This window comes from Monodon monoceros, unplaced genomic scaffold (assembly GCF_005190385.1).
Source record: "Monodon monoceros isolate NGI ecotype Baffin Bay Population unplaced genomic scaffold, NGI_Narwhal_1 Super_Scaffold_19, whole genome shotgun sequence".
In the NCBI taxonomy this organism is placed as follows: Eukaryota; Metazoa; Chordata; class Mammalia; order Artiodactyla; family Monodontidae; genus Monodon; species Monodon monoceros.
In genome coordinates, this window is record NW_021703775.1 from 9,119,383 (window position 1) to 9,137,868 (window position 18,486).

The following is an 18,486-nucleotide window of genomic DNA, read 5'->3' on the forward strand; positions in this document are numbered from 1 at the left end:
AACTGAAGCCCGCGCGCCTAGAACCCGTGCTCCCCGACAAGAGAAGCCACTGCAATGAGAAATCTGCTCACTGCAACAAGGAGTAGCCCCCCGCTCGCTGCAACTAGAGAAAGCCCACCCGCAGCAACGAAGACCCAACAAAGCCAAGAAAAAAAAAAAAAAAATTTCCTTCACTATTGACTGAATGTCTTAAATGCAAGGGTTTGCCCAGAAATCGAGAAGGCAGGACCTACTTCAGAAAAGGACTCACCATGGAATTCTTTTAGATTGTGAATGTCCTTACAAAACAGGACTTGGGACTCGGATTATTTCTATAAAGCTTACAGTTTCAGAAAGGGCTGAGATATATCCCTCCTACATATAGATATGATGATTATAAATAGTATACTCACCACCACCCCCAAATTTAACACTGTGCCCTAAAGCAAGCAAAATCTGGCTTAAGTACAATAGACTGATGTTCTGTAGCTCTTTACCAAAGACTCCGTGTCAAAGGAGGGGAAGGAGTGAGTGGTTCTGTGGCCTGCACTTCTACCCAAGTCTGCATGGAGGAGGGCCAAGTTAAAGGAAGGTCAGGGATGCTCCTCTGGGTCCTCTCAGGGGCTGGGAAAGTCTTATGACATTTTCTGGGGAACCATGATTCTGTCCAAAGTCAAGGTGGCTCAGAGGCCTTCAGACGGCTGATATTTCCAGAAGGCCAATTCTCCATCATCACTGCAGGAGGCCAGGAGCCCCCGCTCCTTGGGATTCCAGGCCACACAGTTGACATCCTGGGAGTGGGCCTGAGGCACGTGGGCCGTCACGGAGAAGGTGGGCTGCTGCAGATCTGAGCCGGGATCCTCCTCAAATACTCGGATGGCATCATCCCCACAGGCGGTAGCCAGGGCCCCTGTCAGCTGACACCTGGGACGAACATGCGCATCAGTGAGTATGCAGGTGGCTCCTCCCTCCCCAACCTGGCAAATCAGGCAGGAGGGATTGGTTCTATAGTCCCCCTGGCCTGCTCCCGTCCCAAACTTCAGGCCTCAGCTATAAGTGTCCTATCGAAGAGCCTCCCTAACAAATATGTAGCCACAAACATCACCCCAAGCTTCAAGGGCTGCCATCTAGGTTTTCCTCCAATACAATTAACCTAAAAAACTACATATAACTCTGAATTGCACTTTTCTCACTTGGAATAAGCAGTTTCCCTGTCATAAAGTATTCTTTGACCATTTTTTAAAAAGTGATACGATAGGCCACTGAATTCTACCATACTTTTTCTTGAGTCCATATCTGCTATTCCCAAATGTTTGCCAATATAAATAAAACTTAGATGCACATCAGGTTTTTCCATTATTTAGGATTATTTCCTAGGGATAGATTTTCAGGGCCAGAACTGCCCTCTGATCGACTCTCCTATATGAATGGTGTCGTTTTTTCTAGACTCCATAAGGGTAGAAACGGCCCTGTGGATTCATGGCTGGATTCTCCAGCCATGAATCCACAGTTTCAAGAATAAGTATTTCTGGATGGTATGATGCTGTGTGACCCCCAAAGGCTGGAGCTGCCTTCATAGCCTGGAATCTTAACACAGGTGCAGGCCTGGGTCTAAGCCTGTCCCCGCTCCTGTGTACCCCAGACCGGCCAGCTCTGAGCCAGCATGGAGACAGTCTGGCCTGATCTGAAGACCTGAGGGTGGCTGCTCTCTATCCCCATGTATTCCCAAAGGTGAAAGGGAGCAGCACAGGCTTTTGACTTCTCTAAAATCTCTCCAATGGTTGGGGTGGCAGGGTGGAGGCAGTGGGGAGGTCTTACCAAGCGACATCGTAAATGGTCCTGGAGTGGAAGCCTGACAAGGTGCAGATACATTTCCAGCTAGGGTCAGAGCCGCTGCACGCCACCCCTGCATGACAGACTTCTCTTGAGCCTCAGGCATGTCCGTGTCCTGGGCATCTCAGGAGAGTATCTAACCCGCCCCAGAGGAGACCCTAATTTGCTGTGCCCCAGCCCACCCTCAGTCATGAGGCCTCATCTTCATTGCTCTGCCTCTGTCCTCACTGATCTGCCTTACACACTGCAGCCAGACTGGCATTTTTACAGCACAATTCTGAGAAGGATATGTCCTGTTCCTCAAAACCCTTTTGCTGCCGACTACATCTGACGGGTTAGCCTGCCTTTTAAGGCCGCCCACCAGCCAGCCCAACCCACCTCATTTTTCTCCAAATCCTTTATGCTTATGCTCCATCGACACGAGTCACTGTTCCTGGCATAAGTCTAGGCTGTCTTTACCTTCAATGCCTTTGCTCGTGTCGTTTGCACCTAGAATTCTCTTCTCGTGTTAAAATCCTGCACACTCTTTCAAGTCCAGATGAAATGGCCCCCCTTCCTCAGACGCTCCCGACTCTTTCGGCACAATACCTGGAGGCCTCTGGTGGCACACCTGCCTTTCTACCCCAGTTTCCTGTGACTCATCTATGTGTCTCAGCCCCTCAGTAGACTAAGCCTCGTGAGAGACGGGTCTTCCTTAGCTCCCAGGCTGGGCCCTCACCTTGCTCATTGCCCGGTAGATACTGCTGCCAGATGCGCACGGTACGGTCATCACTGCAAGAGGCCAGGCGCTGGCCACTGGGGTCAAAGGCCAAGCTCCACACGGTGGATTCGTGGCCTTCGAGGGTGGCACAGCATACCCAGTCATCCTCTTCCTCCCGGTAGAGCTTCACTGTGTCATCATAGCTGGCAGAGGCTAACAGCTGTGGGAGAGGCCAGGGAAAACACAGCACGTGTCTGTAGGGCCCAAGAAGTGTCTGTGGTTCCAACACTTCTCCCTCCCAGGACAGGAGAGTCCCAGGGATCTGCTTTTATAAAGGGATTGATGTCTCTGGGTCACAGATCGAGATCCCTGGAAAAGCCAGGTTGAGGCAGAAGAGAAGAAGGCTGGATACAACCCTCCACATCAGAATTCCTTCCCACCAAGATATCTGACTCTTACCTCCTGGCTCGGGTGCCAAACCACATGCTTGACATCCTGTGTGTGAGAGTTGAGGACACTAACACATTCATACTCGTCGTCTTCATCAACTGTGCAAGAGAAAAGAAAGGAGCCCTTGAGCTGACCGACCCTGTCAGGGACACAGGGGGAGATCTGGTGGCAGGTTCCCAACTGCATCTGGAGGGACCTGGACTCACCTTCCCAGACCCACACACTCTTATCTCGGCTGCAGGTGGCAAGGAGGTTGCCAGATGGGGCCCAGGCTACTGACTTGACCTCATTTTCATGGCCCTCCAGAGTGGTTACACACTGTGAACCGGGAAGAGGGACAAGAATCAGCAGCAGCTAAGAGCCCTGCGGTCCTTCTCATGGGCACAGCCCCACTGGCCCAGGCTGGCTCATGTTCCTCAACCAGCCCTGGCTGGGGGGCGGGGAACAGGCAACAATCCTGGTCCCATCCAGCCCGGTTACCTCAAAGTCATCATTCTTCTTCCAAATGCAAGTGGTAGCATCAAAGCTGGCAGAGGCCAGGTAATTCCCACAGGGAGACCAGGCCACCTTCCGCACGGTGCGCTGGTGGCCTTCACAAAGGACAGATTTGCAGATCCAGCTGTCACCTAAAAGCAGAGGACAGGCCAGGCTCTGGAGCTGAGTGCACGAGAAGGTGCTGAAGCAGTATCAGTGCCATTGGGTAATGGGGACCAGTATTGGAGTCAAGCTGGGGGGCAAAGCTCAGTGGGTGTGTTTAATAACATGCTTTCAGAAGGTCAGTATATTAATTGACTCCACTTCCTCTGGAGGTATCCTTCTAAGTCAAATCGAAGGAGTCACCCTCCCAATTTAAAACTGTCAATAGCACCCAAACGCCCTTGGGATAAAATTTAAACTTCATCACCTATAGCAAATTACTCTGCAGGCTACTTTCCTTCTTCTCTCTGCGTTTTCCTACCTCAGCAACTATCACAATTCCCTCAACAGTTTCAGCCTATTGACATTTTAGCTTCTAGTATTTGTCGACTCCTTTGCCAGAAAAACCTTTCTCAGAGTGGCTAAGGAGGCCCCTCCACCCTCTCCCTTGGCCTGCGACCCCCGTCCAGGGTATGCCTGACCCGCAGGCTGCGCACTCCCCGAGCCTGGCACCCACACCAAGCGCACGTAGACCCCTCGGCGGCAGCGGTCGCGTAGCCGGGCCTTACCCTCCCTGCCCCAGATGCGGACACTCCGGTCGCCCCCGCACGAGGCCAGCAAGGTTCCCGCGGGGTTCCAGGCCAGGAACCAGCAGCGGGAGTCCGGGTGCGCCAGGATACGGCCAAGCAGCACCAGCGAGTCCTTCATGGCTGCCCGGCTCAGGAGGAGGCAGAGGTGAGCAGAGCCAGCCGCGCCGACTGCGGCTCCCACCAGGCAAATCCTCTTCCTCCCGAGGGCCGGGGTCCTCCTTGGAACTAAAGCACCCGCGGCTTCTGCCGTGCTGCCCTCTGGGAGTTGTAGTCGGCCTTTCACTCCCTCCTCCCCCACAGCCCCCCACCCCCATCGGAAAGCATCGCGGGACTGCCTGAAACTACAAGTCCCGTGAGGCCTTGCGCAGGCAGCCGGCGGCGCGCCCGGGCTGTGTCGCGCGCGGGGGACTGGGCGGGGAGCCGGAGGAGGCGGGGGCAGAGGTGGAGGAAGCCGGAAGTGGATCGGGCCCGGGTTGGGTCGGGCGTTGCGGGTTTGTGGCCTGGGATCGCTCGGACCGTGGCAGCTGAGGAGCCCGTGACGGGACGGAGCGACGCCATCCCGGCACTGAGGCCTGCTGACCGGTGAGGATCAGGAGTCGGTGAGGGGTGGGTCCTCTCTGGACACAGGTCGCACCCCAGATCGCTGTTCCCAGATCCTGGGTCCCCGATCCCTGCGGCCCAGCCTGGTCCTCCGCCCCTCGGCACCCTCTGGCCAAGACTCCTAGGCCGGCTCTCTCTTCCACCACTAACAGATAACTCCGCCCCAGCCCCTCTCCCCACTCTGCTCTGCCAAGATCCAGCGGGCCCCCAGCCCTCTCCGGGTCATCATCCTGCACCTCCGCAGCCCCACTCCAGGGACCCTGTCCCCGCCCCCCGAACCTCTGCAGCTCTCCTGTCTCTGCCTCTGCCCTCGGTCCCACCCCCATCCTCCGGTGTCGGCCCTGACAGCCTTGAGCCAGCCTCACCTCTGCGAACCCAGCGCGTTGCTCTCCTCCCCCCGGACAGGCAGGCTCTGTGCGCTCGGCGGAGGTCGGCGGCGACCAGCAGCGACCGCGGAGCGACGGCGGGCGGCCCCGGGCATGTACGCCCCCGGAGGCGCAGGGCTGCCTGGCGGGCGCCGGCGGAGGAACCCGGGAGGCAGCGCTCTGCCCAAGCAGCCGGAGCGTAGCCTGGCCTCGGCCCTGCCGGGTGCCCTGTCCATCACCGCGCTGTGCACTGCCCTCGCCGAGCCTGCCTGGCTGCACATCCACGGTGGCACCTGTTCCCGCCAGGAGCTGGGGGTCTCCGACGTGCTGGGCTCCGTGCACCCGGACCTGCTGAAAGGTGAGGGCGCTGCGCGCCGACCCTCTTCTTTCTGGACGACAGGGCCTCCTCGGTAGGGTGCCGGCTGGAACTGAGATAGCCTGGGGCAGGCACTTGGTTGAAGGAAACAGCCCCATTCCTGCCTGGTGTTCATGCCCACCAGGTGGCTCTGTTTGGGGTCCAGCCCCTCATTAATTCTGATGTTATTCAGCCAAGCACCCACTCCTCAACGCCATGCTAATCTGGACTGCTATTTTAGGCTTCTGCCGGGCGAAGGGCGCCGTATATGGAGAGAAGATAAGGGTGCTAGGCATCACAATTAGCTGTCTCCTTCTGAGGAGCCTCTGGGATACAGGAAGGTTTCTTTGGGACAGCCTGATTGATGGAGAAAAAGGAACTTTTAAATATGGCTAGAGTTTAAAAGATGTTTTTGAGTTGTACAGTAATTTGATTGTTGTTAGAGACAAAGGGAGTCTATGGTATTTTCAATAACCAGAAGTCAGTTCCATTGCCACCCTCAGTAAAACAATAGGAATTTGGCTCTTGGAACCCTCACAAGTGTGCCCGAATGAGGTAAGTTTGCTTTGTTCGTCATCCTGCTTCTCAGCCAGGGAGGCAGAGGAAAGGGGAAAGGGACCATGGTCTTTACTGGACCCAGGGGAGGCCTGTAGCTCATCCTGCCCACCCTGTCTGTAGTAATGAAGGTAAAGGCTGTGTGGTGTGGGGGTCAGGATGGCACTGCCTGGCTTTTACAGGGAAAATGGTCAGTGGGTTCCAAACAGCCCTTAGTAACAGCGGAGTTCATTACCCGCAAGGCCTTTTGAACCATTCTTGAATGCTTTCTCCCTGTGCCACTCCCTGGCTGTAATTCATTCCAGATGTTTACTGCCCCATGTATCAGAAGCCCATCCTGTTAGATATCTTCACGTTGCCTTTTTACGGATTCAGGCTCTGGGATTTGGTGAAAAGGTCAAGTTTTCCTTTGGAGAACTTGGATCATATATACCACTTATGCAGGTTGCGGCTGAAAAGCCGTATCCTTGTGGCCTAATCTTGTCTTTCTCTTTGAGTTCTTTTGCTGTTTTGCATTTCTCTTGAGTCTCTGAAGCTTTAGGATGATTTTGTAGAGAACAGGTTGGGGGCTTCTGGTTTGTTTCTAGATTTCACCTTGATGATAGCTTTCTCTGCGTTGGCTCATTACGAGCAAAGTTATCCACACGATGGAGGCCGTGTGACATGCAGCTTTTTCTGTGGCGTGTAGCTGATGACAGAAGGCCCATCAAGCCTGAGTTGAATGGTTTTTCCCTTAGCGCGTTCCCCTGCACTTGCCTTTTTTTGAGGAACAGCTGCCACCTTTCCACCGCTTCACCCAGGCCTTGGCAGTTGATCGATCCCCTGATGGTCAGTGTTTCAAGGGCTTGGTGTCATTTCCAAACTGGGAGAGAGTTCACGATGCTTCTCCATTTCAGATCATTCCTAGGGAGGCTCTTAAAATTCATGCCATGAGGTGAGGGGTCATCTGATCCCATGTCCTCATTCCAAAGGTCCAGGAAACTGGTGTCTCAGAGAGGTGAAGTGATCTCTCCAGGGCCACACAGCTGGGAGTGGCATAGCTGAGTGTACCTCACCGTTGACTCCAGTTTAAAGTGACGCTGTCTCGTTTATGTTTTTTAACCTTTGCTTTACTTCAGCCGTCATAAGGAATGATCTCACGATCGTTCAGTCCACTCTGGCGTGCATCCTTGTCAAAGCCATGTCAAAAATAAGAATAAATTCTTGGTGCAGTTCTCCTTTGTTTACACATATATTTACCTTTTCTGAGAAATTATCCAAGCCAGGTTTTGTCTTTTATGAAGCACGTCGCCTTCACCTTTACATTATGCCTGTTCGTGTGTTTAGGGATCTTAACCCATGAATAGTTTCGGCCTGGTTTTCCTTGGCCATCTTCTTGGCCATTACAAGCTGGGAACACTTGGTGTCCATTAATAAAGGAGTTGACAGTGCTACCTCATGAGCTACCACAGAAGAAGGCGAGGAATCCAAAGGTCCCCGTTTCTCTTCTTCTTCTTCTTTGTACCAGTTGGTTTTTCGGTGCCCAGTGGGCCTTCAGATGTACGCTATTCTGTGGGATTGTGCTGAGCCTCAGGGCCTGGCAGATATCCTAACATGGAAGCCTGGGATATTCCCCATCTCAGGAGGGAGCAGAGCTATGGGGTACAGATCCGGTGCCTGTAGATGCTTCCAGAGGGAGAACAGACTCTGCCAGGTCTCTGCAGGCGACAGGGAGCGGCCAGGGCCAGCAGGCTTTGGGACGGTGTCTTCCCATTTCTTGGCCCCCTGCCTGAGTGCCAGGCATTGTGCTAAACCCACTTCACGCCTGGCTGTAGTGTCTCCTAAACAACATCTTTATTTGGTAGGGACTGTCATCACCCCACCCCCCGCCCCAACACACACACACACACACACACACACACACACACACACGTCTCAGGCTCAGGGAGGTCAGGTCACTTGCTCAGGGACACACAGCTGATCTGAGTGCTGTGGACTCCACTCTCACCACTGTACCTTAGCGCACACTGAGCTTCTTTCTCCTTCCATCAGAGCTGTCCCAGGCCTCTTATTTTCCCATTCTAGTTGAGTTTTCATCACAAGCCTAGGCAAAGCTGCACCTTTTTATTCCTCATCGCCTTATGTTGGTGAGCTGAGGCAAAGCCACTCATCGTCCCGCTGTCATTCCCAGAGCCCTTGAAGGCTTTAACAAATGCCGTTGGCTTAAAAGATCCACCAGAATTCTGCCACTCCCCTGGTCCTCACAAAGCTCTTCTTCAGTCTGGGCCCGGGGTGCGGGCAGAGATGTGCCCAGACCGATAGTGGCCCCCAGCAGGGGAGCCCAGAGAATCACTCCTTCTGAGCCCCAGTCCCTCTCTGCCTCTCAAGCATGCCCAGCAAAGGGCAGCAGGGACCACAGCCTCAGGAAGCATCTCTGGAGAATGAGGGAGTTTAGGATGTGAAGTCAGGGGAATCACGGTTGACGGCAAGCCACAGGAAGATCAAGGGCCTTGCAGGAAGGGCCGGAGTGTCTGAGGGGTGGTGACTGATGCAGCTGGCGTTTCCCGATCCCGTGGGGCCTATCCTCAGAGGCAGCTGGGCTAGGACCATTGGTATCTGTGGGATGACCCAGCCAGGCACTGGAGGGCCCTCTTGGAGTCTTGTGTCAGAAGCCTTGGTTGGAAAAAAAAGTCACACTGGGGAGTGGCTGCGCAGGTGGGTGCTGGAAGGACTGGGGCCCCCGGGGACGTGCCTCTGACTCAGGGACTCCAGTGAGGGGGGAAATAGGAGACGGGACAGAAGGGAACTGGCCAGAAGCCACTTTAAGCGTCCTGCCTGCAGCCTCTTTGGGTCAGGAGGGGTGAGAGCCATGGGCAGGTAGACAGGAAGAGCCAGGGCCTTCAAAACAAATCCAGCCCAGTGACTTACCAGTGACCTTGGGCAAAGTCAGTTCCTTGGGATCCTGTTACACAGCAGCTGCCCTCTTCCCCAGTGACTGGAGGGAACAGTCAAGCAATAGTTACCAAAATAAACAGGCCACACAGCACAACTGGAGGGTAGGATGCATTCTGTCTTACTGGAGTGTAGTGGATGCACCACTGTTTTATTTTTTTTAAACAATTTTTGTTTGTTTGTTTATTTGTTTGACTGTGCCACACGGCTTGTGGGATCCTGGTTCCCCAACCAGGGATCAAACCTGGGCCCCAGCAGTGCAGCACAGAGTCCTAACCACTGGACCACCAGGGAGTTCCCTGCACCACTGGTTTGAGTTTAAAATTAGGACCCTGCCCCAGGTGCCATTTCTCTCCACAAATAAAGTAACACACACGTAACCTCTGAGGATTTTGCTTCTCTTGGCAGCCCCCTCAATGGGGCAGATATTCATCGCCCTCCCTGCCATACTGACGTGTGACAGGGAGGAAAGAAAGGGACACTGAGGTCCCGACCCCAGGAGAGTCTGAGCTGGGTTCTAAGCGTGTCAGGGATAACGCTGCCTGTCTTCCCTGTGTGCTCTGAGACTGCTGTGGGATGTAGGGCAGGCTCCTGGGTATCTCTTAGCATCACTCCAAGGAAAGTCCCCACTTGGCTTCCCCGCTGAGCCTGAAGGTTTGCTCAGAGCTTTGGAGTAGAGAAAGGCAGAAGGCGTCACGTAGAAACAAAACCTGTTTGAATTGTGGGTCCAAAGCCCCTTCTCTGTACTGCATCATCACCCTGGTGGCACAGGTCCTCAGTCTGGCATTAGTGGGCTCCTCCTTTGGCCCACACTGGCTGACGTGTGTGGACGGGGCAGTCTCGGTGTAAGGAGGAAAGGCACGCCAGAGAAGAGACACTGCTGTGGCCGCCCAGCGCAGAGGGAGTGGGGCGGCTCATCCCCAGCACTTTGTGCTTTGACCCTCCCCATGCACCCCTGTGCAGGCGGGGCAGGTGTTATAGCTTCCCTTCGACAGGGTGAGCGCAGAGGCCAGGGGCATTCAGTGACTTGCTCAAGGTGACATATAATCTGTGGGAGGGCTAGGATTGGGTGCCAAGTCCAGTGACTTCTGCTTTTCAGAGCCAGACTCTGAGGACTGCAGAAGCTTAGACCACACCCAGCAGGTTTTGCCCAGTAATTCCCAGTATGAGCTCCTTTCAAACCTTTTAAGGTTTGCTTAACGACCCAAACCTTTTCTGCCTAGAAGAGATTTCATGCTTCCAGCTGTTCCCTTAGTGAGCTTAGCAGCCGCTGGCACTGGCGATGGCTCTGCCAGCATTCGTAGCCACTTTTGACCTTTCATTCAAATACAGCTCTTTAGGATTTGATTGATTAGCTCCAGCGAGGAAAAATTAAAACGGCTAACTCTGGTGCTTGGTGATTGGGAGCATCACGATGCAAGGGAGCCTGACCCGGATTTGGAGTCTAGCTCTGTGCCGTGTGACCTGCAGGAAGTCACTTAACCTCCTGGAGCCTCCAATTCCTCATCTGAACCATGTGATGAATCCCCCAGAGTGGAGTGAGGCTTAACTAAGATGACGTTTGCCCCATCTGCGTGCACAGGCAGGAATACCTGGAGGGGCACACAAAAAACTGCCAACAATGTTTGTCTCTTGGGAGGGGCAGCTGGACATCTGTGCAAGTCCTCCTTATTACTAAGATAAGTGTATTCTGAAACATAGGACACGTAGAAGTGTATCCAGCGGATGTACGTTTTAAAGGATGATAATCAAATGAACATCCTATACTCACTTATGCAGCCAAAGATAGTATCTTTGAAGCCCTGTGTGTTACATTTTTCAGTTAAAACTAGTTGCTAAATTAAAACGGAGTTGAGGGCTTCCCTGGTGGTGCAGTGGTTAAGAATCCGCCTGCCAACGCAGGGGGCACGGGTTCGAGCCCTGGCCCGGGAAGATCCCACATGCCATGGAGCAACTAATGCCCGCGTGCCACAACTACTGAGCCTGTGCTCTAGAGCCCGCAAGCCACAAATACTGAGCCTGCGTGCCACAACTACTGAGGCCCACGCACCTAGAGCCTGTGCTCCGCAACAAGAGAAGCCACCGCAATGAGAAGCCCAAGCACCGCAACAAAGAGTAGCCCCCGCTCTCAGCAACTAGAGAAAACCCGCATGCAGCAGCGAAGACCCAATGCAGCCAAAAATTAAATAAATGAATAAATTAATTAATTAAAAATAAACAACACTGAGTTGACTTTAAGTACTACAATTAAAGCATCACTCAGAGGTCCTGGTCACGTTGAGTAATGCTGGAGGAATCGGAACACGGCCTGCTGCAGAGCGGAGTGTGACGTAAGCCCCTATACCCTGCCACTCGCAGGTTATTCTTGGAAGCACTAGAAGAACACTTTCGTCCTGCCCCATCCCTGCCACGTGCCACGTGGACCCCAGAAGAACTGCCTCAGAGAGCTTTCAGCAATATTCAGAATGCAGCCAGGAAACAGCCCCCGTCTCCAGGAGCTTTGGTTTCAGAGAGGCCCTGTGGGTTTCTAGACCCCTTCAGGCCCGCAGGGCCGGATTAAATGGAGGCTGGACCTGGTTGCTGGCAGAGCTAACGCACAGGCAAGCCTGCTAGCAGCAGGCGATCACTCAGGCTGGATGATTGGGCTCCAAAACAGATGGTTAGCTGACAAGAGAGTGACAGGTAGCTCTGAAGCCAGATCAAGGCGTATGAATCATGTGTGGGCCCAGGCAACATCTGCCTGGTGAATTCTGAGCCTGAGGAGGTAGGGAGTGCACGCTGTCACAAAGGCCCAGGGCCTCTGCATATCTGGTCTGGTTTTTCCGCGTGGGAGGCTGCGCCCTCTGTCCAGGACCCCACGATGCCGATCAACGTCGGTTGGTTTGAGGCTGCTTTGTTGATCTCAGGTGCCCTCCCCAGGTTTTCGGACTCTTCTTCATCAGTTCACCTCCCTCTAGGTCCAGGATCAGTGTTTCTTGGGGTGTAAGGCTTAGGCCCCCTGCGCTGCTGGTAAAAATCCAGATTCCTAGGCCCTGCTGCAGACCAAGAGCTCAGAATCTCTGGAGCTTGGGAACATGCTCTCAACCAGCACCCTGGGGATTCTCCTGTGCACGAGAGAGTGATAACCACCGTCCAACAGCCTCTCAGCCTGAGATCAAAACTCAGGAAAGCCCAGCAGGCCAGGCTCCTGAGGAGAACTTTCAGCCAATAAAGCTTGTGGTTCCCCACCTCCAAAAAAAAAAAAAAAAAAAAAACTCGGGACAGGAGCCTACAGTGTAAGTCTTGCCAGCCCTTTTCAAATTTTCCCAAATCACTTGGTGACCCATGGCCTGAACAAAAGAAGAACTTGCCGGTGGCTGCATAGAGGAAGTTAAGGCCCATTTCCTACTTTTTATCAAAGCTTAAAATGGTAACTTTTTGGACCAGCCTTTATTCTGTCTGTGTGTTTCTAGAACTGTGGCAGTTTGCGTAGATATCAAAGGGAGCTGACAGTGTGGTCTAGATGGAATAAAAAAAGAAAAAGAAAAAAGGAAAGAATGGCATTAAAGTCCTAGAGGGAAATGTAGGTTGCTTGATGGGGTCTGGTGTGTAGCTGTCCTCCTGGTATCTTTCACTATGACCCTGGGGGCTCTTTACTCTTTGAATGTTGGGTCTCCTGTTTTAGTATCTTCCTTTTTCTTGGTTAATTCCCTCCTTTTGGTAGAGCGAGCACCCCCCAATGGCTTTGCCCTCATTTTAGAAGGTATTTGGGACTGTCAGTTTCTGAGCCTTTCCGGCTTTTGTGGTGTAAACCTAGCTGCTTCTTACCTTTTCCCATTTCCGGCTTATACTTCAGTTTATCTATTCTCTCAAGTCAGTTCTAGTTCTGAGTCCCGTTACTTCCCAGTTTCCAGAATTTTGTTTGGCCCTTCTTCTCTTTGTGTGGGTTTATGTCTTAATTTTTTTTTCTTTTGTTTTAGTAGGGTTCGGGGAGCAAAAATAAATGTGGAGGTCCAGTCTACCAGCTTTCCCCATCTGTTTAGTCCTCTCTTGTCATTACAAGGTTCTCTAAACTGCTTCAGCTTCTTTTTGAACAAAAGGGTTGTGAATGAGTGACTGGATAGAGCATGGACTTGAATGGGCCTCTGGCCTTCGTCCCTTTGGCTTTTCCTGCCAGCCCAAAGCATGCTTTAGCAGAATGGGTTAACATGTCTGATTAATTGTCAGGATCCTTAAAAATGGTTAGGAGAGCGTGGCAAGTACAGTTAACCCTTGAACGACAATGGGGTTAGGGATGCTGACCCTCCCAGCAGTTGAAAATCTGTGTATAATTTGTGTAATTTATATTTGGCCCTCCGGATCCGTGGTTCCACATTGCAGATTTAACCAACCCCGATCGTGTAGTACCGTAGTGTTTACTATTGAAAAAGAAGTCCACACATAAGTGGGCCCTCACCGTTCAAACCCATGCTGTTCAAGGGTCAACCGCACACTGAAGTGGAGCCCTGCACTTGGACTAGTCTTGTTGGAAAGGGAGGAAGGACTCGAGGCACACGGGAGCAGTGACCCAGGGGTCCTGTCTTCGAATAGGGAGGCTCCTCCACCCCCTCTGCAGCCCCACTGGGAGCGGGAGCTGAGACCACGCCCCCCTCCAGTCCTCCCCTGGCTCGCCGGCCTGTGGTGGAGGGGGGGCTTCCTGCCCCAGGGTGCTGCCTGGGAGCCTGAGGATCTGCTCCTCCCCCTACAGATTTCTGCATGAATCCCCAGACAGTCCTGCTCCTGCGGGTCATCGCCGCCTTCTGCTTCCTGGGCATCCTGTGTAGTCTCTCCGCCTTCCTTCTGGATGTCTTCGGGCCCAAGCATCCAGCCCTGAAGATCACCCGTCGCTATGCCTTCGCCCACATCCTCACAGGTAAGCTCGGGCTACTCCCAGTCGGGGAGGAACTGCCACAGGGTAAGGGCGGCATCCTGTCTGGAGTTGCAGGTGGGGGCGAAGGGGTGTCATGAGCAGACACTGTTCCCGATGCTCATTTCAGCTCTAGCCTTTCACAGAGCACTGGCGTGTGAGAGCAGCTTGCTTCCGTCATTTGCATGTATGCCTGCCAGGACCACAAACCCACTCGGCTGAGCTGTAGGGAGAGAATATTGTTAGGATTTACATCATGGCTCTCTAAGAACAGGATTTGAAGCTCAGCCAGGCTCATGGGGCCTGGAAGGAGCAAGGGAGGAACTACAACGTCTCACTGTGTCTCCCTGGAGTACATGGTCTCAGGTTCTCTCTCCCCGCCCTTCCCGCTTCCCTGCAGGCCAGGCTTCTCTGCTCATACAAGGCTTCTCTCCTCCCTCGTGATGGGGCTGCTGTGTTGATTTGACCTAGGGTATCAGCGACTCCGGCTCCCAAACTGCACGACCTTGTCTATTCCTCTCGAAGCACCCAATGACTTCTAGCGGCCCTAGCATCCCAATTCCAAATTCTTTTTTTTTTTTTTTTTTAATATTTATTTATTTGGCTGCACCGGGTCCTAGTTGTGGCACGTGGGATCTTCATTGCCACGTGCGGGATCTTTAGTTCTGGCATGTGGGATCTTTAGTTGCGGCATGTGGGATCTTTAGTTGTGGCACACGGGATCTAGTTCCCTGACCAGGGATCAAACCCGGGCCCCCTGCATTGGGAGTGCAGAGTCTTAACCTCTGGACCACCAGGGAAGTCCCCAATTCCAAACTCTTAAGACAGAGAGAATCTAGTTGGCCTGGGTGGGGTCAGGCCTCTGTCTCCCGCCTCGGCAACAAGAGCTCCCCCTTGCAGTGTCTGGGGCCAGGCAGGTTCTCTGAAAATGGGGTTTGGGTAGAGAGACTGCAGTTGATTCCTCAAGCATCCCGGCTACGGGGTGCCTGCTAACCCCCTTTCTCTGCTGTCCCTCTGTCCCCCAGTCCTGCAGTGTGCCACCGTCATCGGTTTTTCTTACTGGGCTTCCGAACTCATCCTGGCCCAGCAGCAGCAACATAAGAAGTACCACGGCTCCCAGGTTTATGTCACCTTTGCTGTTAGCTTCTACCTGGTGGCAGGCGCGGGCGGGGCCTCAATCCTGGCCACAGCAGCCAACCTCCTGCGCCACTACCCCACGGAGGAAGAGGAGCAGGCGCTGGAGCTGCTCTCGGAGATGGAGGAGAACGAGCCCTACCCGGCAGAGTACGAGGTCATCAACCAGTTCCAGCCGCCCCCGGCCTACACGCCCTAGTGCCAGCCGTGGGCCCTCCTCCTTGGCAGCCCTCCCCGCTCTGCAGCGCCCTCCACACCCAGAGGTGCTCCTTTCCCCAGCGGGCCTCACCGGGAGGATCCTGACCGTCTTCACCAACCTTCCCCGGGAGAGACTCTGCCTTTAGCGTTTGTTCATGGATCCCCGCTCTCAAAACCTGGGGTTCACTGGTTTTAGATAATGGCACTGTTTCCCTTCTTTCCACCCCCCTCTCGTTCCACAGTCACTCGTCATTACCAACCAGGGATGGTCGTACACGTTTTCCCCCTTCGTGGGCCCTATCTCTGAGACTGAGACTTTCCTTGGGGAGCTGTTGACAGTGGACGGTCCCCGCTAGAAGAGGCGTCCACGGGGCCCAAGGGAAAGGGGACCGTGCCCTGCGGGCTCGCCTCATAGCTGTCCACATGTGCCCCACAGCGTAGCTCTGGGCTGAGCCCTGCCCCTGCCCCTTCTGGGAGTGCCCAGTACCGGGCTGCCCGCTCTGTGGAATTCTCTGCACTTTAGTCTTTGGACTGCCTGTCACGTGTGTTCTGGTTCTGCAGGGAGAAGGGGTGGCTGCTGGGAAGCAGAGCACGTGCTCTCCCTGACCCGTCCCTGCCTGGTGGCCGGCGCCCTGGCATGAGCCTGAGGCCCCCCGGAAAGGATCAGTGTGAAGGGGGCCAAATCTCCCCAGCCCTGTCACCTTTTAAAATGTGAGTGGTTTTAAAAGGGAAAAACAAAACTGAGCAACAACACCAATACTCTCTTTTTAAACTAGCGACAAGACTGTCATCGTCGTCCTTCAGCTATTTATCCCGTCCCTTCTGGCCCTGCCATGTTTGGGGCCCGCAGACCCCTCCAGCCCCTGGTAGTTCCTCCCCGAATCCCTCCTGGCAGAATGCAGCCCTCCTCCCTTGCCCCCTCCTCCCAGTGACCACGGCTCCCTGCGGCCTTCCTGTGGAACCCAGAGCCACATCGGCCTGGCTGGCTGGCCAGCGTGGTGCTCCTCAGGACCGCGGCACTGAGACGTAACCTGGCCTCCGTGCAGGAACAGGGGCCGCAGCAGGGCAGGGAGCCCGCCGCTCTCCACGTAGGAACTGCGACCGGGGGGCCCTGCTGCATGAGGTGTCAGAACCCCCTGTCAGGCGAGCGGCCCTGGCTGTGCCCTTCAGGCTCAGTGTGTCCCCTAGACTGTGAGCTGGGGCAGCAGCTCGCTGCGTGCCCCTCTCCCCTTCTTGAATGTACTCTGGTCTCACAGTGTGCTGCTGGCTCTTTCTTGCCCGGCCATCGCTCTGGCCGTTCTGTTGGCCACACATGGCTCTGGATCGGCTGAATTTTCTGCCCTGAGATATGGGGCATAAAGTGGGAGAAACCGGAGAGACCTACGGTGTGGATCCAAATGGCCAAGCTTCTTTGGAATCGGTGTCCAGTGTTAAGCCGAAAAGCAGATGGATCCCCGTGTCCTTCACAGGCGATAGACAGAGTAAGACTGGAGAACGGACACCATTGTTGACCTGTGGCTAGACGGGGACTGTCATGTCCCTTGTCCTTCTTTGGCCAGACTGCCTGAGGATGTCTGGACAGACTCCTGTTTCGGTGGTGAAGGCCATGTCTGCGCCTGAGTGAGCGGCCACGTGGGGTTCACTGCGATGCCAAAGTGTGTCCCATGGTGACTCTCACACTCTTCTAGACTCTTCTCTTAGGCAAGAAAGACTGCCGTGTGATACCTGAGCACAAAGCCGAGGAGCTAAATTAAGTCTTGACTTGCTGTAGAGTCTGAGTTTGGCAGATTTCCAGGGTGCAGCCAGCTCTCTCTGACCCTGGGGTTCTGAGCAGGCGGACCAGGAGACCGGGCAACGAACACGCATGCCAAAGTGACCGGTCGTCTCATGAGGACCCAGACATGACCCTGTGGACCGTTCCGCGTGGTTCGGAACCCACTTTTTATTAGCTACCCACGCCTCTGGGCTTTCTTTCTCTTTTCCCCTGCCCTCCTGACACTGATAGTTTGTCATATAAACTCCCTTGGTTGTGTTCCTTTTATTTTCTAGAAAAAAAAATTAAAAGCAAAACAAAAGAAAAAAACCCGAAACCACAAATAAGAATGTAAATGCCAATGGCTCCCTGTCCTTTTTCTGTCGCAGCTTCCCTGAGTTGGTTCGTTCCCTTCCTCTTAGAGAGGCAGGAGAAATTGAGGAAGTGTGAACGTAATTTTTTAAAAGTTAGAAGGGACTTGAGTGTGCCTGCTGCATGCAAGGCATCTGCACCTAAATGACCCTCCTAATCCCGACAACATCCGCACCGAGGTCCCCAGGCTGGGAGCCATAGGTGCCTCCGCCCAAGTCCTTGATTTCAGACCCTGAGCTCTTCCCTCTGCATCCTGTGAGCTGCAGGAGAGAGCGTGGCTTCTGAACTCCAGCCCTTGTGCAGAGAGAAATAGACTTCTGCAGGGCCAGGACTTGCAGAAGAAGCTGCACTTCCTTTTGAAGCCACGGGAAATGACCACTGACTTGCAGGGAGAGGTGTGTGAGTGCAAACGGCTCCAGGAGTGTAACGTCAACGCCTCCAGCGGTTACCCACGTTCCCTTCGTCCATTCACACTTTCAGCCGACACGCTGGGCCCCAGTGTGCATCACAGTGAAAGAGCTCAGGGCTCCCTTGGAGGAGCAGCCCACTTGGGTTTCTGTTTTTATTCCCAGGAAGAATACATGTCTTTCTCGGGAGCTGGGAATGGGTTCGCTCTCTCATTTCATTTCATTTCAGACATTTACGAAAGGCGCCTTGTGTACAAAGCACCGTTTAGGCACCGTGAGAGAAACGTGATGACCTTCAGGGGCCCTGTCTCCAAAGATTTCATATTCTTAGCCCGGGAGATGGGCTCGACCACGGAAAGGTAGAGCGAAGTAAGTGGTCTACTGGACAGCTGGGAAAAGTGCTGCGCCCAGCGGGGAGGCTGGTTCCTACCTCAGGGATTGCGAGAGGCTTCCTGGACGAGGCATCTTAGTGTAAGAAGGTGTTTGGAAGTGGGGTGGGGGGAATTCCTGCTGGAAAGCAAGGACAGAAGCACACCTGGTGGCCAGGACGTGGTGAGAGAAGAGGCGAGAAAGGCAAGGGGGCCCCGTTTGAGGAACTAAAAGCAGTGGAAAGCCCTGGAGGGATTTTGAGAAGAGAAAGGAGGGTTTATTTGAATGACTGGTGACTGTGAAGGAGGGTCAGCCTGGTGTCCAGTGGAAGAGTCTGAGGGTGTGCGGAGTGGGGGACGGGTGGGAAGTAGGGT

General features: G+C 53.9%; 2 protein-coding genes across 2 annotated transcripts; one reads left to right on the plus strand and one right to left on the minus strand.

Annotated features, from left to right (window-relative positions):
• Nucleotides 1–457: 457 nt before the first annotated feature.
• Nucleotides 458–4,428, minus strand: CIAO1 (cytosolic iron-sulfur assembly component 1). The gene is made up of 7 exons (XM_029231434.1): nt 4,168–4,428; nt 3,443–3,588; nt 3,169–3,280; nt 2,972–3,060; nt 2,531–2,732; nt 1,798–1,885; nt 458–903 (listed from the first exon to the last, which is right to left on the minus strand). The coding sequence occupies exons 1-7, from the start codon at nt 4,304–4,306 to the stop codon at nt 663–665; spliced, it is 1,017 nt and encodes a 338-aa protein (XP_029087267.1). The 5' UTR covers nt 4,307–4,428; the 3' UTR covers nt 458–662.
• Nucleotides 4,429–4,624: 196 nt separating this feature from the next.
• On the plus strand, nt 4,625–17,281 carry TMEM127 (transmembrane protein 127). The gene is made up of 4 exons (XM_029231822.1): nt 4,625–4,770; nt 5,194–5,511; nt 13,721–13,885; nt 14,905–17,281. Exons 2-4 carry the CDS (start codon nt 5,268–5,270, stop codon nt 15,210–15,212), a joined length of 717 nt encoding a protein of 238 aa, XP_029087655.1. The 5' UTR covers nt 4,625–4,770; nt 5,194–5,267; the 3' UTR covers nt 15,213–17,281.
• Nucleotides 17,282–18,486: the final 1,205 nt, after the last annotated feature.

Bases quoted from the DNA above. Each gene is read 5' to 3' on its own strand.
- CIAO1 (XM_029231434.1), bottom strand. From the start codon at position 4,306: ATGAAGGACTCGCTGGTGCTGCTTGGCCGTATCCTGGCGCACCCGGAC. The intron at 3,589-4,167 runs GTAAGGCCCGGC...CTCTGCTTTTAG, and splicing joins CCGCATCTGGGGCAGGGAGG to GTGACAGCTGGATCTGCAAA. The intron at 904-1,797 runs GTAAGACCTCCC...TGTTCGTCCCAG, and splicing joins ACCATTTACGATGTCGCTTG to GTGTCAGCTGACAGGGGCCC.
- TMEM127 (XM_029231822.1), top strand. From the start codon at position 5,268: ATGTACGCCCCCGGAGGCGCAGGGCTGCCTGGCGGGCGCCGGCGGAGG. The intron at 5,512-13,720 runs GTGAGGGCGCTG...CTCCCCCTACAG, and splicing joins GCACCCGGACCTGCTGAAAG to ATTTCTGCATGAATCCCCAG. The intron at 13,886-14,904 runs GTAAGCTCGGGC...TCTGTCCCCCAG, and splicing joins CTTCGCCCACATCCTCACAG to TCCTGCAGTGTGCCACCGTC.